At 48.1% G+C, this 24,423-nt stretch overlaps 1 protein-coding gene across 1 annotated transcript in view; it reads right to left on the bottom strand.

Moving 5' to 3' along the window:
• The window catches only part of LOC119399292 (beta-hexosaminidase subunit alpha), a 589,231-nt gene that overhangs the window by 352,040 nt on the left and 212,768 nt on the right, over positions 1-24,423 (bottom strand). The window contains exon 4 of the mRNA XM_049417726.1: positions 21,451-21,552. Coding sequence (XP_049273683.1) covers positions 21,451-21,552 — 102 coding nt within the window. The remainder of the gene's footprint in view (positions 1-21,450; positions 21,553-24,423) is intronic.

The following is a 24,423-nucleotide window of genomic DNA, read 5'->3' as shown; positions in this document are numbered from 1 at the left end:
CTTTGACCTTCAAGGTGGTGCCGGTGGGAGATTTTTCCTGTGCGTTGTTGAACAATAAAAAATTCGCAGCGTGCGCGTTAACTAAAAGCCGAATTCTTCTGTCTCTCATTCCCCATTAGCAGCCATTGGCATGTTCCAGTAGGAAACGTTAGTAGAAGTAGAAGTGTAAGTGTTAGCTAAAAGCCGACTTCTTCTGTCTCTCATTCCCATTAGCAGCCATTGTTTACCTACAAGGTAGTGCCCGGTGAGATTTCTCCTGTGCGTGATTAAACAATAAAAATTTTGTTCAAAACGCCGTTGATTGATCAAATAAACCAACGAAAGACGCCAGATGTTTCTAAAGCAAAACGAAAAGACGCCAGCTGCTTAACGAAAGGCGCCAGATGTTTTCTAAAGCAATGGTTTTCTAAACAATGAAAATTCACAGCGTACATGTAAAATTAAAGTGAGCTGCAAGTCGTCATAACTCATCGAACCTTTAGTATAAACGCGCCCGATCTCACGTCGGTGATGATGTACTGGGCAGAATTCACGGAAGATTCACGGTTTACCGATGAACCTCCGCAGCTTCGCCCACTCATCATCATTCACTCCGTGGATATGCTGTGATTTTTTTTATTGAGATAGCAATTTTATGGACAGTCTCGGCTGATTTTTGCCGTCGACGTCGTCGCCTTCATGCACCGTATACGCATATATATATATATATATATATATATATATATATATATATATATATATATATGTATATATATATATAAATATACATACATACATACATACATACATACATACATATACATACATATATATATATATATATATATATATATATATATGTATGTATAAGCCACAAAGAAAAATAATCGAGAAAAACTGTCCGACGAGCGGAATCGAAGGGGCGACCTCTCCCTTGGCAGCGCGCGGCGTTAGACGGTTAGGCCACCAACAGCACCACCTGCTAACCGCGAGGTATTTATATACACCATTTACTTCAGCATGCTGTCTTAGTCACCACATAGATGGCGCGATGTGCGCAGGTGCCACGATGTGCGGGCGTGGCGCGCTTTAAAGATCGTCGCTCCGCTCCTGCGAACGCCGTTGCTCTTCGTCCTACAGTGCGTGGTCGCCTTCGTGAGCTTATCTCGAGGAAAGAAGGGGGCCGCCGGGGGGGGGGGGGTAGAGCGGAGGGTTGTATGTCTTGTGCTTTCCACGCGATCTCCGCGCTGAAGTCACAAAGCGTACGAAGGTCACTTCGCCCGCTCCAGGGGCCGCGTTTGCGAAAAGAGCGCGCTGTTCAAAGAGAAATAATTAACAACTGTGACAGTTAGTTCGCGGTCGTCCTGTGGGTACCTGTTCGTTCATTTCGTGCGTCCTGCTTTATGTCTGAGCTGTGCGCTTCAAGTGTCGAGTTGTGACGCATGATAGTTCGTCCTGTGTGCGTTCTTTTCGTGCATCCCTTGGGCTCGAGCGACGCGCTTTTTTCTTGCGTTCTCGACCCTTTGCCTTCCTCTGGCGTAGAATCAGCACTGTCTTCCAGTCTCCATCCAGCTCCCATTGCGTGGAACTGCCGGCGTCCGAGGTATTCGACTCCTGCAAATTCGCAAGATCATGTGCGTCTGCCCCTCTGCAGTCCATGCCGTTGATGTCGTGGGATTCTTCAGCGAGGGAAAGAGAGCACGAGCGCCCCGCTCGTGCTCTCTAGAGCCACAAAAGCAGAGGCGGTCATCGGCTGCTCGTGCCACGTAAAGACGCCGGAGGCGTCGCTGCTGCATACTCTTCGCAGGAGAGAATGAGGCGCGCGAGAGGGGGGAGCGAAGGAGAGGAGAGAGGGAGGGAAAAGACGCGCATGCGCTGGCGTTCATTGCGGCGTTGCGCAGGAGGGAATGAGGCGCGCGAGAAGGAGGGGAGCGTAGGAGATGAGAGAGAGAGGGGGGAGGCGCATGCGCAGTGGAGCGCGGACGCCACCACCCGACACAACCCCGAGCAAAAGGTGCTTCGCATCTAAAAGAGCCCTCAAAATCCCCTTCTTTCGTTCATTCATAGCGGGGGTCTCGTCATCGGAGGCGTTGCGTCGACAGGGAGTGCTTGCCTCCGCTTGCGCTTGGCTTAGGTCTCTCTTGCGTGCACTTCTGCATCTGAACTCCGACGTAGCACCCGCTCACGTACCAACGCCCGCTGGCGCTCGCTACAGGCAGCTTCTTTTTCCGGAGAGCGTGTAACCTTCCTCATTCAAAATGAGTAATAGAGGAAGTCAATCGTTGTGCAAGCCTGTCCTATATTCACAATTGTGGCGGTTTGGGCGTGTTGGTATGAGATGACCAATGAATTCTAAGCGCACAAACAGACGAGGGCAAAGAACACGCATGACACACAGGCGCTAACTTAAAAAAATATGGCTCATCCCTCTGTCATAGGAATCGGTATTACACGAAAGTGAAACGTGTCTTCACAGACGTAGTCGAGCGTTTGTTGCGCATTCTTTCTCCTCAAGGGCAAAGGAATGAATGCTACAGCAACAAATTGTAATGTCACGCGATGAACGGCGAGCAGCTCGAAACTTGCAACACGCTGTTCAAGCAGAAAGGACGCACGTAACGAACATACACAGGATGAGAGCGAACTGTCACATTTGTAACTTAATTCTACTTGAGCACCGCGCTTCTTTCGCAAAAGCGGCCGCTACAGTGACCCAAGCTACCTTCGTGCTCTCAACGCGAGACGTACAAACCACAGCGATCACGACATAACGCACGCACAAGCGACCACGCCCTGTAGACGCGGGCGCTCGTCGCAACGGCGACGACCTTTGAAGCGCGCTCTTATACGCTCTTCGAGCCCTTCGCGCCATCTCGCTAGTGATAACGAAAACACGCTGTAACACAGATCTCTGAGTACAGCCACCGGCAAACGTTGTATATAAATATCTCGCCGTTAGCATTGCGAGGAAAGTGCCGTCCGTGGCCGAATCGTTTCGCGCTGCAGCGCGAGGGGTCGTAAGTTCGATTCCCGGTGACGGAACTTTTTCTTCTGACTTTTTTCTTTGCCCATGGTTAGTCTTTATATTTTACAACGTCATATACGTGACGGAAATACGTCAGCGGAGCCGTGGTGGACCGCGGCATAAAACACTTTCGTGTTGAAAAGTTGGTTAAAAGTTAGTACCTGTGTGTCATACGTGTTCTTTGTGCTCGTCTGTTTGCGCGCTTAGAATTTATTGGCCTCTGCTATACTCTTCCAAACATCGACACGATCTGTTAGGTGCGTGCTCCTATTGGCCAATTCCATTCTCCATACTTAGGTATGCTTGACGGTCATGCAAAAGTCATTTCATGAAAAAAAAGGGAAGGGAGAAAAAAGCGAAGCGCCGACTTCCAACCGTTTTATGACACTTCCAGGAACGTATGTACATAGAAAAAGAAAGGCACCTTCCGCGCATGCGTGAAGAGCGAACGTATGACACGAACTATATGGTCAACGACATGGCAAATTCATTCGAATTGAGCTTTCTTGTTAAGAAACCATGTCGTTCAACGTCATACGTTGGATTTTCACGCATGCGCGGAAGGTGTCTTTCGTTTTCCATGGAAGCGTCATAAACGTTCCTGGGAGTGTCACAAAACAGTTGGCAGTCGGCGCTTCTTTCTTCCTTCCCTCTTTCGCGAAATGTATTTTGCGCCCCACTCAAGAATACCTAACGATCTGAGAACAAATTAACACACATAGAAGTTAAACTTCTCACCAGGTGGACGCGCGACATCGCACATGTGTTCTTCAAGCTCAAGGACACGTATGTGCCTGTCAGTAATCAAATTTGCTTTGTATGACACCGTGTCTTACTTCAATAATGGCAACAGAAGCACATTTGATATATTGAAGCAAGTTGGCATATTGAGCCTGGCCTCTATATTGCAAATGCTTGCCTCACATATGATCGGCACCGCATCGCGAAAGCATCCCGTCACAGCACTGATGCTGCAGAGCGATTAGAAAGAAAAAATTACAGTATATCCACGGGTGAATGATGAAGAGCTTGGGCGAAGCTCCTGAAGCAATCATGGTCTCGGGATCCGCTTCTCGTTGAGCCCGTTTCGCAGCGGCGTTCTTGGCGCGAACCGTCTCGAGATCCGCCTGGCGCCGCGCGCACTTGCAGGCGGCTTCGCGGGCGCGCACCGCCTCGAGATCCGCCTGGCGCCGCGCTCGCTTGGCCGCAGCCTCTCGAGCTCGCACCTCGGGATCCTGCCGACGAGCACGAGGCGCAGCGGCCTTCCGCTCCTGGCGCTCCTCGTCGTCCGTGGTCCGCCAAACAGCACGATCCGGCAAGCGCACTCCTCCACGTACGGCGACGATCAAGGAGAATGAGAGACAACTGGCGCAGCAGCCAATCTGAGAGTAGCGGCACCTATAACGCCATCTAGCGTGCATTCACCCAACCGCCATATTGCACACATCTCTATGGGACAGCGCCATCTAGTATATCGTCACCCAACTGCTGTTTGCGTGCATCTCTATGGGACAGCGCCATCTATTGAATGAAACGGGAGACGCGACGGCGGGGGAACGCCGGACGGAGCGACGACCGACCAGGTGATGCTATAAGGAGCTTCGCCCCTAAAACGCGAAGTGCCGCTCGAGCATAGACAGACGAGAGCAAGGTACAGGATGGAACTAGCCACAAATATCGAGGATTTTAACGCTCCTGATCACCTTGTGTTAGCGCTGCACCTGCTTCAAATCTTTTTTTGTGTATTTTTGCAGAACGTATATTTTTGGCATTTGCGTATTTTTGGCATTGGCGTATATTTAGGCGCGCAATGAACTTTAATAAGCAAAATCGTGCCACAAGGTTTAATATGGCTGCCTGTTACACGAAGGTGCCCCTAGTGTTAGTGCATACTTTTTGGTTATTTAATCACTATGTATTTAATATTTATCTGATCTCATTTGTTTTGGTTCGTTGCACTGAACACAGATTCTTACGTGTCCCTACAAAAAATTAGGTTTTTTTAGAGGAATTTCAGTTAAGAGTGTTCACGTAAGGCCTATTTGTAATGAAATTTTCAATTATGAAAAATCTACAAAAATAGGACTTGCTTTAAAATGCTCACATGTGCTAAAAAGGTGTGCTTTATAATGCAGACTAGTAGTCTCTAGTGCTTATCGCTTTTTAAAAACTTTTGCCGACACTTGGCCCCATATCCTATAGATATATGAGCTGAAAGCAGGTAACACTAGCTGCAACGCAGAACATACGTTAGTTGACTCACTGCACTGAGAACCCCAGGTACGGCAACGCTATATTTCTTTCAAACCTACTTGCATAAAAAAGTAGGTAGAATGCATGTGTCTTTGGTATTATACCAGGCTATTAATGCACAACTAAAGGAATGAAAATTGTCTGGTAACCTACTAAGACCAAGGTAAACCTGCACTGATTTGCGATGAGGTAGATCCACGCTCAGGTGCCTCGTGAAACAGGGAGCTTATTCGAACAGGGAGGTAACCTGTGTTGTGCAGCGTCGCAGGGAACTGGATTCAGGTCTACGACATTAGGTGTTTTTGTTCGTTTTGCTCACGCCACGTCAAGCGAATAATCGCGATTAAATCATTATTTGGAAAATTTGGGAGTTATTTACCTGCACAAATTACTACTGGTTAAAAAAAAGAAGCGCCAGTGCTTATCAAATGGGTGCTGCAGCCTAGAGCTGACCGGAGGAAGGGGGGCCGGGCCCCTCCTTAAAAAATCGAGAGGGGGCCGGGCCCCCCTGGCCCCCCCTGACTTTAAGCCCTGCCCCTCGCTCTCTTTGTTCCTGCTCGGTGATTTTAATATCCTTAATGTAATGTGAGAGTAAGATCCACCCAGCATGAATCCTTCATCTATGCTCGCACAAGAATTTCGAGATTACTGTGGCGTTTTCTCTTTTTGATAACTTGTCAAAAACCCAGAACAACTTTTTCTGCAGCCAATACTCTCGATTTAATACTCACAACTAGTCCCGATCTTGCTTATGATGTAACTGTGTACAAGGCTTGAGTGATCATTCCATTGTAACTTTCGAACTCCAACTGTCGCGTCCTAAATACAAAAATAAACGCTCCAATTTTGATGAAATAAACAGTGAACTGACCGATTTTGTTGACACGTTTCTGGTAAATTTTGACAGTCGTGGCGTTCAAAGCAACTGGGGTTTGTATGTGGACAAGGCTAAAGCCTTACTTGATAAACATGTACCAATTCGCTCGATAACCTCATATAAATCGGCACCGTGGAATAATAATCACACAAAGCGCTTGTCAAATGAAAAGAAACGTATCTACAGACCAGCGAAACATTGTCCTTGTGCTAATCATTGGAACGCGCATAAACTAGTTTCAGATGAATATATCGCTGTACTTCTCAGTGCAAAAGAGGACATTTTTAAAAAAACACCCTCCCTTCCATGCTTCAAAGTGATACTAAAAAATTCTGGCGGGTCATCAATCAAAGAGACGATAACACTGTAAGCCTCAGAGATGACGCAGGAAACGGTATAGCCTCTGAACAGTGCGCATCTGTCCGTAACAATGTTTTTGTTTCCAATTTTTCATCATTGACCAGTGTTTTACCACCGATCACGCAGTGTCGTAATCCTTCACCAGTGCATCCGATACTAATAGATCCGAGTGGCGTAGAATGCCTAATCAATAAATTAAAGCTTTTTTCTCCCCCTGGTTGCGACACAATTAGCCCGAAGTTTCTGAAGAGCACGAGTGTTTACAGTTCTATCATACTAACCAAAATCTTTCAACATTCACTTGACACGGGTTGTATCGCGGCCGAATGGAAGATAGGGAAGGTGATTCCACTTCATAAATCAGGTAACAAGTATTCTTCGTTTAATTACCGACCCATTTCACTCACCAGCATTCCATGTAAACTTATCCATCATGTATTATTTTCTAATCTTGCCAGCTATCTGGAATCGAACTCCTTTTTCACGCACTCTCGGCACGGCTTTCAAAAATCTTATTGCGACTAACATCATTTACACACAATTATTTACACAAAACTAACACCATCTACACACCATTTGCATGCCATTCTTGATCGCTTTTTTTTTTTGCAGATTGCATATTTCTAGATTTCTCAAAAGCAATTGATAAAGTCTCTTATAGTCTAATAATGCACAAATTACGCCAGCTTAACATCCCTATTGCAAAAACCAGCGCCGTTCCAGTGCCCCCAGCGTGATACCAGTACGCTTTCTGGCGCTGGACCGCACTGGGAACACTGGTATACGCTCGAATTCACTGGGACTCCGGTGAAAGCACTGGGAAAGAGCTGGGTCGCACTGGTAGAGCCACTGGCTTTGCCGCTGTGACGCTGGCGCTCACTGGGAAGCGCTGGAGACGCTGGAATTCTCACTGGCTTGCGCTGGCACATACTGGAGCCTGCACTGTTCTGCCAGTGCCGCGCGCTGCTTTAAGTATCGTGCGCGACAGAATGCTTTGGTATCGTTGAATATCGAATGTCTGATTCGATGGTACCGATAGATGTTCTCCTAATGGGTCTCAAACCTATGTCAAAAATTCTAGCTTGGCAGAGAAAGACGACGAGATGCGCACTATTTTCATGATATGCGTGATATGATATACATATATATGTGAAATCACGGTCACTTTTGATGTTTCCCTGTCGAATGTGAAGAAAAATATGTTAATAACCCAAAGCAGCCAACACTGATCATTTTGCTTTCTGCCACGCTTTTTCTTATTCATGCAGTGCCAATAACGTCGTTAATTTTTGCGGAGCACGTAGCAGCAATGAATACACAATTTGTGCATGCCGATCATATATATCAGTTTTGCATCCGTGATGTGTTGCGGTTATGACTTCATATTGTAATGTTTCTAAGTCTGGAGGCGTTTGTCTGAACATACAGAGCAAATCGTTACATCGCCGTGCTGTTGGCAAGAAGTAAATGAACTCTGGCTTCGCGGCCCCTCCCAACGGAGGCCAGAAAACCAGCCGTCGTTCGATATCGCCACACCAGAAACGGATCTCGGGCAATTCTTGCACTTCCACTTCAGCTATACGTTAGGTATCAGTTAAGAAGGTTTCGAGGCTAAAATGCAGAAACTTCAACCATCGCAACTCATCAACGCCGAGATCGGGTCTACCCAGTGCGGCTCCCAGCAAGCGTTAGGCCTAGCGTACCTGCCGAGTCCGTCTGCATGCCACCGGTGCTTCTTGGTTTAAGTACATGCAATTCCAACGTGTAAGATTTACTGTAAAGTATAGTCTGGACATTCGTTAACCTAAATTAACCATTTTTTCTTGTGTTTGGTGTTCGCACAAGGAGCGATGACCATCGATGTGTCGCGCTTTCAGCAACGAACGTAGGCTCACCGAAAGCAGCCGGCCGCACTCGCCGGTACTTCTCTGACTCATATATCAGAACACATACCTGTCAACTGGTACGCGTTGTGAACTAACACACCGGCATCTTTTTGCAACTAAACGTATTTGTTTTTGCTGAGCGGTTTTATAGTTGTAGGTATCGCTAGAAGTGCAAGTCAGAATACAGACACGCCCGCCCCGCAGTAATATCGTTCTAAAAAGAGACAGGGCGTGCAAACACGGACACAAGAAAGAGATCAGGACACCACAAACGCCGACTAACAACTGAAGAGACGCACAACGGCTGAAAAGAAAGAAGGCACGAAAACTTATCTGCGCATGCCCATGCAACCGGCGAACCTATCAATCCGGCACGCGTGGCGGTCTACGTGAAAGATAACTGTTAAGGCATTTGATTTCATCTTTATGCAAGTTAATCGACGGTTGGCTCACGCATGCGCTACCACTATTCTCGATATGCCATGCTTCAATCATTAGGCGCGTTTCCTCATTTCTATGCCGGTACAACACTGCGCATTCATCGAATTTTGGCGTGCACTTACAATCTCGACAATGTAAAGATAGATTAGAAGGTGAGCCTCCTGTTAGCGATCTCTTATGTTCCAACAATCTCTGGTTAATGCATCGGCCCGTCTGTCCTACGTAGAAGCGGCCGCAGCTGAAAGGGACCTTATACACCACACTTGTACGGCAATCAGTGAATTTGTTGGTGTGTTTTACGAAACAATTATCAGTCCGCTTCTTGTCTTTTACTCGCTCATTCTTCCTCTGCACAGCGGCACAAATCTTACCTAGCTTATTGGCAGCCGTGAAAACAACATTAACGCCGTATCTACTTCCTACTTTCTTTAGCCTGTGACATAGGCAATGAATGTACGGAATACCTACGACACGTTTCTTCCTATCGCTTTCTGCAACCATGCTCGGACTTAACACAATAGACTTCTTTAAACGCTCAGCGACCGTGGCCACTGCATCACGAGGATACCCTACATCTAAAAGACGCGTAATCTGTGCGCAAAAGCTATCACTCATTTTGTGCTCACACGACTTGGTGAGGGCTGACTTAAGGCAAGACATGGCGATGCCGTTTTTTACAACCTTCGAGTGCTTCGACGAAAAATTTAACAGCGGTTTGGAAGATCTAGGAGAATACTGCCAGCACACGTGGTTCTTCTGGAACGTTAAGGAGATGTCTAGAAATTGTATTCCATTATTCTGAGGCACCTCTTTAGTAAAGCTCAGCCCTCCTCCATTTAATTCAAATTTTTCGCTCACGGAAGTTAAGACCTTTTCAAAGTCCTCATCACTACAAAAAATCAAGTAGTCATCCACATAACGAAAAACCTTAATAACCGAATTACCTAAGGCGCCTTCCAAAAGATTGTCAATCTTGCTAAGGTATAAATCACTAAGAACCGGAGCAACCTTAGAACCAATACATATCGTAATGTCAAGAAGGCTAAATCACTTACTTTAGAATTGTTTTTTTCAGCCAAAACACATAAGAACGAGATTCCGTTTCGAGCAATCGTTTCAGAGCAAGGCACCTGGCAAGTCGCTGTATCTAGTTATTTGCAGAACTGCTTAACCTCTTTGAGTTTTTCAGACCCTTTTCGTATGCGTAATTCTCAGGCGCTAGTTCAGTTCCTCTCAGAGGAGAACCCCGGCTGTTGTAAAGCTTTTAGTATGGATATTGAAGACCTATATTATTCTTTGCCGCACAAGGACTTGTTAAAATGTGTTAATGAATGTATTAATGAACAAGGCCACCAGACGGTTTTCACCGATAAATGTGGTGTTTCTACCGGGGCATTTCTAGAAATCCTTTCCATGTATTTAAAGTCGACGCTGGTAGGTTGGAAGGAAGGCGTTTATGTGCAGAAATCAGGGATATGTATTGGTTCTAAGGTTGCTCCGGTTCTTAGTGATTTATACCTTAGCAAGATTGACAATCTTTTGGAAGGCGCCTTAGGTAATTCGGTTATTAAGGTTTTTCGTTATGTGGATGACTACTTGATTTTTTGTAGTGATGAGGACTTTGAAAAGGTCTTAACTTCCGTGAGCGAAAAATTTGAATTAAATGGAGGAGGGCTGAGCTTTACTAAAGAGGTGCCTCAGAATAATGGAATACAATTTCTAGACATTTCCTTAACGTTCCAGAAGAACCACGTGTGCTGGCAATATTCTCCTAGATCTTCCAAACCGCTGTTAAATTTTTCGTCGAAGCACTCGAAGGTTGTAAAAAACGGCATCGCCATGTCTTGCCTTAAGTCAGCCCTCACCAAGTCGTGTGAGCACAAAATGAGTGATAGCTTTAGCGCACAGGTTACGCGTCTTTTAGATGTAGGGTATCCTCGTGATGCAGTGGCCACGGTCGCTGAGCGTTTAAAGAAGTCTATTGTGTTAAGTCCGAGCATGGTTGCAGAAAGCGATAGGAAGAAACGTGTCGTAGGTATTCCGTACATTCATTGCGTATCTCACAGGCTAAAGAAAGTAGGAAGTAGATACGGCGTTAATGTTGTTTTCACGGCTGCCAATAAGCTAGGTAAGATTTGTGCCGCTGTGCAGAGGAAGAATGAGCGAGTAAAAGACAAGAAGCGGACTGATAATTGTTTCCTAAAACACACCAACAAATTCACTGATTGCCGTACAAGTGTGGTGTATAAGGTCCCTTTCAGCTGCGGCCGCTTCTACGTAGGACAGACGGGCCGATGCATTAACCAGAGATTGTTGGAACATAAGAGATCGCTAACAGGAGGCTCACCTTCTAATCTATCTTTACATTGTCGAGATTGTAAGTGCACGCCAAAATTCGATGAATGCGCAGTGTTGTACCGGCATAGAAATGAGGAAACGCGCCTAATGATTGAAGCATGGCATATCGAGAATAGTGGTAGCGCATGCGTGAGCCAACCGTCGATTAACTTGCATAAAGATGAAATCAAATGCCTTAACAGTTATCTTCCACGTAGACCGCCACGCGTGCCGGATTGATAGGTTCGCCGGTTGCATGGGCATGCGCAGATAAGTTTTCGTGCCTTCTTTCTTTTCAGCCGTTGTGCGTCTCTTCAGTTGTTAGTCGGCGTTTGTGGTGTCCTGATCTCTTTCTTGTGTCCGTGTTTGCACGCCCTGTCTCTTTTTAGAATGAATACGTACCAACTAGCTCAGCTCTCTGTTATTCTAAGTAATATCGTCGCTCGCGCGACAAAACTACTCAGAATGAATTCATGTAGGCGCGTGTTTATCGAACGAGTCATCATAAATCTTCTGTACATGCTCATCATTAGCAAGGGCGAGAAACGGCTATTAAAAATCGACAGTAACAGCCGTCAAACTGTACTACCCGGCTCCTCGATCCATTTGATAATTTTCGGAGTTAAAACGGGAATTCTTAAAGAAACCTAGTGCTCTTCCCATTTTCGGCATTTCATTCGCTGCCGGCCACCCTCTGTTTGTGTCTAATAAAGAAGCAAGCATGATCTGGAAAGGAATATCGCGTTTTCCTTGAATGCACGACACCGAATTATGAAACGAAACGCTTTCTTACTGTATTGACTAGCTCTTTTACAAGGTTGTTGACATGTTTCAGCGTGGCGTAGTGGTAGAGTACTCGCTCGGAGATTGAGAGGCGGCGAGTTCGAATCCTGGTGGTGGAGTTTTTTTTTCGTACGGCTTTTTTTTTCTTTTTTTATTGCACTAATGCTTTCTATATGACTTTTTTTAGTAATTTATTTATGTAGGGAACGTAGGCACCGCTGTTTTAACGCTGTAAAGCCGTTTTGAGTTTGAGTACCCAGCGCCTCCCAGTAAAACGCCGCTCCAGCGGCCCAGTATCCAGCGCGACGCTGGGCCCGTAATCAGGCATGGCACTGGACGCTGGTACCCAGTGGCGCTGGGTTTTGCAATAGGGATAGCTCCCCAACTTCTCATTTGGCTTGAATCCTTCCTCTTCCGTCGTTCTCAGTATGCTTCTGCTAACAACTCTGACTCACCCTCCAGGCCGGTTTGCTCGGGTGTTCCACAAGGCTCTGTTCTGGCGCCGCTTTTATTTCTAAGTTATATTAATGTCTTACCTTGCCGTGTTTTATCTAATATTCATCTTTTCGCTGACGACTGCGCCATATCCAAAGACATAACTTGTAACAGTGACGCAGCCAATCCTCAATCTGACCTTAACGCTATCAGTTCGTGGTGTAACACATGGCAGATGGAACAAAACATAACCAATTGCAAAGCAATGGACGTTACCAGGCGTACTAACACTCCATCAGCCTATAATATCGCGAACACCCCTCTAGATCGTGTTTCATCTTGCAAATATCTTGGTGTCCACATTTCATCTGACACATTGCATACCAGCAAGCAAAGCTATGCAATCACTGGGCTATCTCCGACGAAATTTTTCACGAGCCCTCCACAATCCCTCAAACGAATTCTCTAAAAAACGCTTATTCGGCGTAAACTAGAATATGCAGCCTCAATTTAGGACCCAGTCAGCAGAAATAATTGATTTAGTGGAAAAAGTCCGAAAGAGTTCCACATGATTCACTTCATCTAACTATAACGGGACCGCCAGCATCAGTTTAATAAAAACTAATCTAGGATTACCATCTTTAGCCTCACGACGTAGAAACGCGCGCCCCTCACTCTTTCATAGGATATATCATCACCCCCTTTTACGACACCAACTAGTTTCGGCACCACATTACATATCATCTCGCATTGATCACCAACACAAAGTCGGCATTCCATCTTGTAGGTCCTCCTCTTTCCTTCACTCATTTGTGCCACACACAATGAGTGGAATCACGTTCCTGCAGATTTTGTCACCATCGAGGATACTAAGCAATTTAAAAAAGCTGTACGCGGTATCTATATCTAAGATTCTTTTCCTTGTCTTTTTAAACTAGGCACCATGATTATTATTTATATCGAGTGTCTATCTTTACTGATACACCGAATTTTGACTTTAGTTAATAATCAACGTATCATGTATTCTGTTTTCTTTTTTGTGCCACTATAATTTGTGTAACGACTTGTAATCATTTCGAAATTTATTTATGAATTGCTGTGAGTTCTTTCTTTTTAACTTGGCGATAATATTGTGTAATTTCTTGTGAGCTGTTCCTGAGCTATTTCCATTTTTTTGTATTTTTGCCCCCTCTCCCCTCTGTGATGCCATTGGCTCTGAGGGTATTCTAAATAAATAAAAAACTGAGCCTGCACACCGACGTTATCATATATGTATAGCCAGCTTCTTTATTCTTAGTGAACCAGAGGCTGCATATCGTAGGGGGAAACGGCGCGAGGACCAGGACAAAAATATGCACACATATAACCACACGTAGCGCTGTTGGCAACTGAAGTTTTTTGCGGCGAACAACGTAAATAAATACATATCCACGTATCGGCCAACGTCAAAGAAATCAAGAACAGACAACATATGAAAGAAGGAAAAGGAAAAATGATAAAAACTACTCCGATGTAAAAAGCTTTGAGCGCATGACACCAATGGCTACATGAATCGCCAGCAGAGAGATACACGATTTCCTTGTCAGGTAATAAAACAGAGGGAGTGCTGACACATCTATCCTTTAACATGGCAATTTCGTGGGCCTCAATTATTTCACGCGTTAGTTGATTCCGGTTGGTGGCTAACACTTCGCATTTGCTAAATTTCGGATTGCAGCCGCACTGTTTACAGTGAATTCCAAGATGGCCGCTGATGCCCCTTGTTACGTTGTACTGGTGTTCACGAAGCCTCTCGTTCAAACAGCGGCCCGTCTGGCTTACGTACTCTTTTCCGCAAGTTAATGGCATTCTGTATACCACATTTGCAACGCAGTTAACGAACTGGGACTTATGTGTCTTGTTGCGCTGAACCACGACATAGGTCTGGTTGTTTACCCTACTATACAGCCTGGGCAGCTTGTTAGGGGCTGTTAACGCCAATCTTATGTCCGCCCGTTGGCCTATTCGCTTCAAATTATGGCACACTTTGTGTATATACGGTATTGCTGTACACTTCTGGGGGCGCTTTTGAACCACATTTTGGGTTCTTCCTTGTGACAGAGCCTTACAGGACTTAATCTCTTTCAATAACTTCTCAGCGACGGACACAAGCACGTTACGGGGATAACCGGCCTTATCCAACCTTGACACCCGTCCTTGAAAGCTGTCACTCTTGCAATGATTGCAAGACTTCTTGAGCGCGTTGTAAAGACACCATTTCGCGACTTCTCTCTTCACCAACCTCGAATGCACACTGTGATATGATTAGATTGGTTTCTGACTGCGCGGTTCATACTGCCAACACACTCCATTCTGATCCCATTTAATACATAGGTCAAGAAACCTGATCAAATTATCGCTAGGAAATTGGCTCGTCAACTCAAGGGGCTTCGCGCATGTACGAAACACTTCCCACACACGTCTGGCAGATGCTTCAAGAGAAGCTGGTTCACATTTTAGACAAATCACAAAAATCGTCAACAAACCGGAAAACATTCGAGACACAAGAATTCGCCACATTGAAAACATATAACCACAGCACTACGTGTGGTTATATGTGTGCGTACTTTTGTCCTGGTCCTCGCGCTGTTTACCCCTACGATATGTTCAACCAACTAGCCGACAAGTTCACCCTTCAAGAGTGTCATGATACAGAGGCGCGGAAAAAAAACAACTCAGTGATCGCCGTGCGGGGGCGATCAAGAAAACGAAGCGTGCCGCGTGGTGCGTGCGGTGGTTCGAGGCAGCGCGTGCAAGGACAGTCAGTTCTCGGCTGGACGTCTAGTCCGGGGAACTAGACAACGTCGTCTAGGCGCTCTACCGTTCCTGGGCTCCGGCTGGGCGACTGGCCCAGGGACCAGGCGATCCGCTGCTGTTCCGGCTGCCGTTCGTGACAGCTGGACAACCGGTGAACGAGACCTGGACTCCGGCTGGGTGACTGGCCCAGGGACCAGGCGAGTTCCGTGGTTCTGGCTGCCGTCCAGAGTGGCCGCGAGTTTCGCTGCTGTGGGCCGATGTTCCTGCTGCCGTTCCGGGTGGCTGGCGCGACCCCGGTGCGCTGCTGAGACGAACGTGGTGGCCGAGAGCTGCTGCGGAGCTACCAAGCAGCTGCCGATACTCTACTGCTGCTGCTGCGGCAGAAGGCTGTGTCATGACGTGCTGCGACGCACGTTGAGGACGGCAACGAGCCAGACGGCGCACAGTCCACGAGCGATCGGCGCTGGCGACCAGCAAGCCACATCGAACACGGCGAGACACTTATAATTTAGAGAGACATTGAATACAGCTAGGACTGCACGTTTCTACTACTTTAAGTGTTATTCGTTAAGCGTTACGTCTTCCAGTAAATATATTCTCGTGTGTGTGTGTGTGCACTCGTGGTTCGATTCAGTTCCTTGCTGAGTGGTCCTGGGCCCAAACCTGACACTAACGTCACAATCTGGCGAGCCTGCCAGGATCTCGCTCGTAAAAACGCCGAAGGAAGTTATCGTCTCTCGAGTGCACATTCACATAACTTATTTTGATCATGGATACAGAAAGATTAGCTGGTGTTGGGGCACAGCTAGGATTGAGTGGAGCAGAATTGCGTAAGTGGGTTGAGGCAGAACAGGCGAGGCAAAGAGATGAACGTGCTGCTGAGCGAGAGGCGAGCAGGGAAGCAGATGAAAGAGCGAAGCAAATCCTTGAGCTGAAGCTAAAGCTTCAAGAAGGAGCTCCGAGGGTAGATGCAACAGCTAACTCTGATTCTATGGCTCAACCGAGTAGCTCCTCTGCAGTACTGAATCCACAAAAATTGCTTCCGCTGTTCGATGAGCGACGTGATGATTTGCACGCATACCTGCAAAGATTTGAACGCGTGGCAACAGGACAAGGCTGGCCACAAGAGAAGTGGGCATTAGCTGTGAGCATGTGTTTGAGTGGTGAAGCGTTGACAGTAATTGGCCGAATGACTGCCACAGATTCTCTAGACTATGAGAAGGTAAAGAAAGCCTTGTTGCAGAGGTTTCGATTCACTGCGCAAGGGTATCAAGAAAAATTTCGCAAGGCACGACCTGAAGATGGAGAAACCGGGAGACAGTTAGCTGCGAGACTCTCATGGGTACTTCGACCACTGGGTTGACATGGCTGACGTGCCCAGAACATTCGATGGCCTTCGAGACCACATGCTCGCCGAACAGTTTCTCCGCTGTTGTCATCCAAAGCTAACGATATTTTTGAAAGAACGCGAGTGCAAGTCACTCCATCAGCTAGCTGACGCTACTGATCGCTTCATGGAAGCACAAAACTTATCCAACCTCGGAAAGGGTCCAGACGACTCAAAGGACTTCAAGAGTCCTGAGAATGCTCCAAAGAAACCACCGACAAGGTGTATGCTATGCAAGCGTCTGGGACATCAAGCACATGAATGTCGGAACCCAGCTAAAGAAGCGATAAAGTGTAGAGTATGTGGGAAAATTGGCCACAAGAGCGACGAGTGCTGGAGCATGAAGGCACAAAAAGAAAAAAGTTCCGCATGTGCAGTGAACGAGAGCCGTTACGGTTTTTCTTCGAGTGACAACACTGGCCGAGGGAAAAAAGGAAAGAAACGTGACCCTCCTAATGCAAGTGTGGATAAAAGGATACCAGTATTTCTTGTGCAAGGAATGCCAGTAGTTGAAGGCGAAGTGTTGGGTAAACCAGTAAGGGTTCTTCGAGATACGGGCAGCAATACTGCAATTATCCGAAGAGACCTAGTGCCGAAACAACGGTTGACCGGGAAGAGTAGCAGAGTCTTGCTCATTGATAGTTCCGCCATAGAAGTACCAGAGGCCAATATTCCCGTGAACACCCCATACTTTAAGGGAGAGGTAACAGCACTTTGTATGGACAAGCCGCTCTATGATTTGGTGCTTGGTAACCTACCGGGTGTCAGGGATCCTCACAAGCCGGATCATAAGTGGAAGCCTCCTACAGTCGACCAGAGGGACAATGCGACTCGAAACTGCAGCGTGGAAGCTGAGGAGTATCCTCCCTATGTTTCCGCTACAGTTAAACCTCACGAGAGCAAAATAACGCCATTGTCTGTGCCGAAGATAAAGTGGTGCGACGTAACAAAAGACCAGTTCTCAGAAGAACAGCAGAACGACGAAACATTGAAAGCCGTGTTTGCTAAAGTCGGTAAAGACTTCAAGTTACCGAAAGGCCACGGTTATTCGTTTCTTGAGAGAGGTGGACTTCTCTACCGACAGTACTGTCTTGCGACAGGCAGGACGTTTAGCCAGCTCGTCGTGCCGAAGAGCTTCAGAAGGCATATCCTCGAAGTCGGCCATGAAAGCCTTATGGCAGGGCACCAAGGCATTCGGCGCACGACAGATCGGATCCTAGCAGATTTTTACTGGCCGGATCTGCATGGCGATGTGAAACGGTTCGTCAAGTCCTGCGATAAGTGTCAGCGAACGACACCAAGAGGTAAAATTGGTGTTGCGCCTCTGGGCAACATGCCTGTCATTCGTACGCCTTTTGAACGTGTTGCGGTCGATTTAATCGGTCCGTTCTCACCGAAGTCGGACCGCGGCAACCGTTATATTTTAACTCTTATTGACTTTGCCACCCGATATGCGGATGCCATTGCACTCCCCGCAATCGATGCTGTGCATGTAGCAGAAGGGCTGATTGAGATTTTCTCTCGAGTCGGTTTACCGAAGGAGATCGTAACAGACCAAGGAACAAGTTTCACAGCGGAACTCATGGGAGAGGTGGGCCGTCTTCTTGCCATCAAGTTTCTTCGAACGACCCCCTACCATGCCATGGCGAATGGGCTCGTCGAGAAGTTTAATGGGACGCTGAAGATGATGCTGAAGAGGATGTGCCAGGAAAAACCAGCGTTCCTGGGACAGGTACCTCGCCCCACTCCTTTTCGCTTACCGAGAGGTGCCGCAAGCGAGCTTGGGCTTCTCGCCTTTTCAGCTAATTTACGGTCGTCACGTGCGAGGACCACTGACGCTACTGAAGGAGCTGTGGAGCAATGAAGACATCGACGGCGAAATTCGCACTACCTATACCTACTTGGTCGACCTTCGAAACCGCCTGGAAGAGACATGCAAGCTTGCGCATGATGAATTGGAAAAAGCACGCGCAAAACAAAAGACTTACTACGACCGCAAAAGCCGTCCTCGGAAGCTAAACGTTGGGGATAAAGTGCTACTTCTTTTGCCGACAGATTCCAACAAACTGCTCATGCAATGGAAAGGTCCATTTGAAGTCGTCGAGCGCAAGAATGAGGTCGACTACGTTCTCGCGATAAATGGAAAAAGAAAAATTTTCCACATCGATATGCTAAAAACGTACGAGGAACGCGAACCTTTACCAGTGCAGCAGGTGTCGGTCATAACCGAAGTCGACCAAGGGCCACCGGAAGCGAACGAGGAAATGTCAAGCGAAGAAAGCTCACACGAGATTCCTTATCCCAGCTTATTTCGCACACAGACTGCGGATGATGTGAAATTATCAGGGAATCTGAGTGTTGAACAGCGTTCTGAGGTGCTTGATTTATTCAAAAAATTTGAGATCATCTTTTCGGACCTTCCAGGAAAGACTGACCTAGTAGATTGCACCCTACGCTTGACATCCGATAAACATATACATGTTCCGCAGTATCCCATCCCACTAGCTCTGCGGGAAAGCGTTGAGAAAGAAGTCCAAGACATGCTAAAGTTGGGCATAATTGAAAGGTCGCAGTCACCATACCATGCTCCCATCGTAGTTGTCAAGAAACCTGACAACACGATTCGTTTATGCATCGACTTCAGAGAGTTAAATAAGATCCTGATTGCGGACGGTGAACCAATACCGCGTATAGACGTGGTTCTTGCCCTTGCTGGTCAATGCAAATTTTTCTCAAAATTTGACTTCACCAAGGGCTATTGGCAAGTGCCCATGGCTATGGACAGCCGGGAAAAAACAGCCTTTTCCAGTATATCTGGGCTATACCATTTTGTGTTCATGCCCTTTGGCATAAAGACAGCTCCGGCTGTTTTCGCACGCCTCATGCGAGCTGTTCTTGGTGATCTAGAAAATGTATATCACTATTTTGACGATGTAGTCATTGCTACAAACACGTGGCATGAACATTTGGTCACTCTACGGCGTGTATTTGACCGAATACAACGCGCCAATTTAACCATCAAGCCGAGTAAGTGTGAGATAGGAGAGCAAACTATCTGTTTTCTTGGCCATCGAATTGGAGACGGTAAAGTTGAACCTCTTCTGAAAACGCTTGATAAGATCCTCGCAACCACAAGGCCAAAGACCAAGAAAGCCCTGCAGTCTTTCCTGGGTCTAACGGGCTATTACAGGAAATTTATTGCAAACTACGCTGAGATCACCAAGCCTTTGACCGACCTCACACGGAAAGGGCAGAGCAATACCATCGCGTGGGGACCGTCTCAAGAGGAAGCTTTCACTATTTTGAAGAACAAGCTTGGAGATACCCCCATTCTACAGCATCCAACATGACAAAGGAATTTGTTCTCCGCACCGACGCCTCGACTACTAGTCTTGGTGCCGTACTGCTCCAGCTAGGAGAGGACCAGGTTTTGCATCCTGTTGCCTACGCGAGCCGCAACCTATTGCCTCGAGAAACCCGGTATTCCACCATCGAACGGGAATGTTTGGCACTTGTCTGGGCGGTGCAAAAATTCCACTTGTATTTGTACGGCAAACAATTTGTCATACAATCCGACCACCAGCCTTTGCAATATTTGCAATCAGCTAAACACCTGAACAATAGAGTTTTGCGATGGAGCCTACTCTTACAAGAGTACTCATTTTCAGTCTGTTACATCAAAGGGTCGGATAATGTCGGAGCAGATTACCTGAGCCGGGTGTAATGGGAATGTATTGCACTATGTTATGTAAAATACTGAAGTGCTGTGGACGTACAACTGGACATTTATTGAATTATCTAGAACTTTGTGACATTTTTTCCGCCTCTTCGTCACGTCATAAAAGTTGTAAACAACTTTCTTAAACGGGGGGTTGTCATGATACAGAGGCGCGGAAAAAAAAACAACTCAGTGATCGCCGTGCGGGGGCGATGAAGAAAACGAAGCGTGCCGCGTGGTGCGTGCGGTGGTTCGAGGCAGCGCAGTGCAAGGACAGTCAGTTCTCGGCTGGACGTCTGGTCCGGGGAACTAGACAACGTCGTCTAGACGCTCTACCGTTCCTGGGCTCCGGCTGGGCGACTGGCCCAGGGACCAGGCGATCCGCTGCTGTTCCGGCTGCCGTTCCTGACAGCTGGACAACCGGTGAACGAGACCTGGACTCCGGCTGGGTGACTGGCCCAGGGACCAGGCGAGTTCCGTGGTTCTGGCTGCCGTCCAGAGTGGCCTGCGAGTTTCGCTGCTGTGGGCCGATGTTGCCTGCTGCCGTTCCGGCTGGCTGGCGCGGACCCCGCTGCGCTGCTGAGACGAACGTGGTGGCGGAGAGCTGCTGCGGAGCTCCAAAGCAGCTGCCGATACTCTACTGCTGCTGCTGCGGCAGAAGGCCGTGTCATGGCGTGGCTGCGACGCACGTTGAGGACGGCAACGAGCCAGACGGCGCACAGTCCACGAGCGATCGGCGCTGGCGACCAGCAAGCCACATCGAACACGGCGAGACAGTTATAATTTAGAGAGACATTGAATACAGCTAGGACTGCACGTTTCGACTACTTTAAGTGTTATTCGTTAAGCGTTACGTCTTCCTGTAAATATATTCTCGTGTGTGTGTGTGTGCACTCGTGGTTCGATTCAGTTCCTTGCTGAGTGGTCCTGGGCCCAAACCTGACACTAACGTCACAAAGAGGTTGCAGTCGGGCGTGCCCACTTTTTGTGGCACATACACGCTAGGAGCTGCGAGCCGTGCTAACAGCAATACGCCGACTCGGCTTGCCAAGGGTTCCATAAGAAGCGCTTCGTTGTTAAAAAATGCGGCCGAGTGCGCCAATTTTACGGCTCCCCATGCATGGAAAGCAACTTCCTCCCGCGTTCCCGAAGAAACGTTGCACCATCGCTCACCTTTTCGCTCATTGCTGGGAACGTTCGGCTGACAAACGGAAAGGACTGGTCGTCGGTCATGTGCCAGTGGAGGACGTTCATCTTATTGTAGGCCATAGCGTCCTGGAAACAGAAGCAATTTTAATGCATTAGCCATAGGTAAACATGAGCATCTACTGTATCGTCAATAATAGGAACTACTTAATAAATTTATTTTGTTAAGCGGTTTATTGGATGGGACTCGGCGACAATTCGCTATGGCGACAGTCAAGGCGAGAGCACGGGCTCAGGGAGCGAGCGGCGTTTATAAGAGGACGACCCACTAGGAGCCGCTGGAGAACGCAACCGTTAAACAGTACCAATTGCTTCGCCACAATTACCCCGGGTACGAAAAGGGAGCCGTCCGGCGACCTAACAGCTAGTCACTATGAGTGGGTCATAGTAGGCCTTGAGGCGCTCCACGTTGACTATGTCGCGCCCTCGACGGCGCATGTCCGAAGCTGGTTCGATGGGTTCGATCAAGTAGTTGACCGGGGATGTGCGCTCGACGACCCGGTATGGGCCTTCGTATTTCGGCAGCAGTTTTGAAGAGAGGCCACTTGCACTGGTAAGGACCGAGAGCCACACGAGCGCTTTAGGGAGGAACGTAGGCTCAGAAGTGGAGGTGCCATCGCGAATGCTCTTCTGCAGCTCTTGTTCTTGCCATAGAGTTTCCTAAAATTAACTAGAGGGGACTCTGGCGCTGCGATCGTTCAGCTACCATGGGAATGATGGGTAGTACACAAATTTGCCTAGTCTTCGTGCTTGCGGCTTCAAACGTACTTGTGGCTTTGTTTATTGCCGTGTTTTGGCGTTCGTTTCGGATAAAAGAATACACCGTTGTGAACTTAGTGACCAGGTTTGATTTGGTTAGCCTAAAAAAGTTAAAGTGGTGAAGTAGAACTGTTGACTTTTGCTGAATTTAGTTTTGCGACAAAGCGGATGCAGCCGACGCGGAGCCAAACGGAGCCGAAAGAACGAAGTTTAGACAAATTTGTGTACTACCCATCATTCCCATGCTGGCTGAAGCGTCATGCGTTGCGGCTCCCATAGACACTAGCGCCAGAGTTCCCTCTAGTAAGTATTGTAGGAAACTCTATGGTTCCTGCGTCGTAAATGTCTTAGCAAGCTCGCGACACTCTTCAGCAAGCCTGGCTGTGTCAGAAATAGGCGCACACTCAGATGGATCCGGCTTGTATGGAAGTATCGTGTCGATGGTGTGCGACGGGTGCCTTCCGTACAGTAAGAAGAAGGGTGAAAAACCAGTAGTGCTCTGAGGGGCGGTATTATAGGCGTAGGTGACGAAGGGCAGAATGGCATCCCAATTGGTGTGATCGGCGGCGACGTACATTGACAGCATGTCGCCGAGCGTGCGGTTAAAGCGTTCGGTTAGGCCGTTCGTCTGCGGGTGGTAAGCAGTAGTTTTGCGGTGGACAGCATGACACTCTTTCAGAATGGTTCCACGACTTCTGATAAGAAGACACGGCCTCGATCGCTGAGAAGCTCTTGGGGTGGACCGTGACGCAGTATGAATCTGTGTAGTAGGAAGGAGGCAACATCGCGCGCTGTAGCCGTTGGGAGGGCGGCGGTTTCGGCGTATCGCGTTAGATGGTCAACAGCGACGATGGCCCAGCGGTTACCAGCCGAAGTCAGAGGAAGTGGTCCATACAAATCGATGCCCACGCGCCCAAACGGACGGTTAGGGCAAGGTAATGGTTGTAGTCCTGCTGGCGACACGTGCGTTGCAGGTTTTCGGCGTTGGCAATCGAGGCAGGAGCGAACGAACTTCTGCACGTAGCGGTACATCCCACGCCAGAAGTATCGTTGTCGAATGCGGTGGTAAGTTTTGGATACCCCAGAGTGCGCGCATTGCGGGTCAGAGTGGAAGGCTTCGCATATTTCAGAACGCAGACTGCGGGGTATCACTAGTAGCCACTGGCGGCCGTCGGCCTTGTAATTGCGTCGGTGCAGGAGGTCGTCACGAACGGCGAAATGGTGGGCTTGGCGACGCAAAGCACGAGTGGATGGTGTTGCCGACGGATCAGTGAGCAAGTCGATCAGCGACGTGATCTATTTATCCTTGCGCTGTTCGGTAGCGATGATGTGAACGTTGATTGAAGCAACAGCCATGTGAGGTACTGAGCAGGGGGCATCGTCGTCAGGCAAGGGGGAGCGCGAGAGGGCGTCGGCGTCAGCATGCTGGCGTCCGTTGCGGTACAGCACGCGGATGTCGTAGTCCTGCAGGCGAAGTGCCCAGCGCGCGAGACGGCCTGAGGGATGCTTCAATGACGACAGCCAGCATAGTGCATGATGGTCGGTGACGACATCAAATGGGCGACCATACAAATAAGGTCGAAACTTTGTAAGGGCCCATATGATCGCCAGGCACTCTTTCTCCGTGACTGAGTAATTGGTCTCGGCTCTGGTAAGCGTACGGCTTGCGTACGCCACAACATATTCGGGGAACCCTGGTTTGCGCTGCGCAAGGACAGCGCCGAGGCCTACACCGCTGGCGTCCGTGTGTACCTCCGTTGGGGCCGTAGGATCGTAGTGGCGTAGTATGGGAGGAGACGTCAACAAACGACGGAGCTTTGCGAACGCGTCGTCACACTCGGACGACCACAAATTTAGGGGTCCGTTACTTCCAAGGAGCTTCGTCAGCGGCGATATGATGGTGGCAAAGTTTCGTATGAAGCGTCGAAAGTACGAACACAGTCCTACGAAACTGCGCAGTTCTTTTACGGACGTAGGTTTGGGAAATTCAGCCACGGCCCGAAGCTTGGCCGGATCGGGAAGGATTCCGTCCTTGGACACGACGTAGCCGAGGATTGTCAGCTGCCGTGCTGCAAATCGGCACTTCTTCAGATTCAGTTCGAGGCCGGCGTTGCGCAAACGCGTCAAAACATGCCGCAGACGTTGGAGATGCGTGGAGAAGTCCGGAGCGAAAACCACGAC

The sequence above is a fragment of the Rhipicephalus sanguineus genome, chromosome 7 (genome assembly GCF_013339695.2).
Source record: "Rhipicephalus sanguineus isolate Rsan-2018 chromosome 7, BIME_Rsan_1.4, whole genome shotgun sequence".
Lineage (NCBI taxonomy): Eukaryota > Metazoa > Arthropoda > Arachnida > Ixodida > Ixodidae > Rhipicephalus > Rhipicephalus sanguineus.
This window is presented reverse-complemented; position numbering and strand designations above follow the sequence as displayed.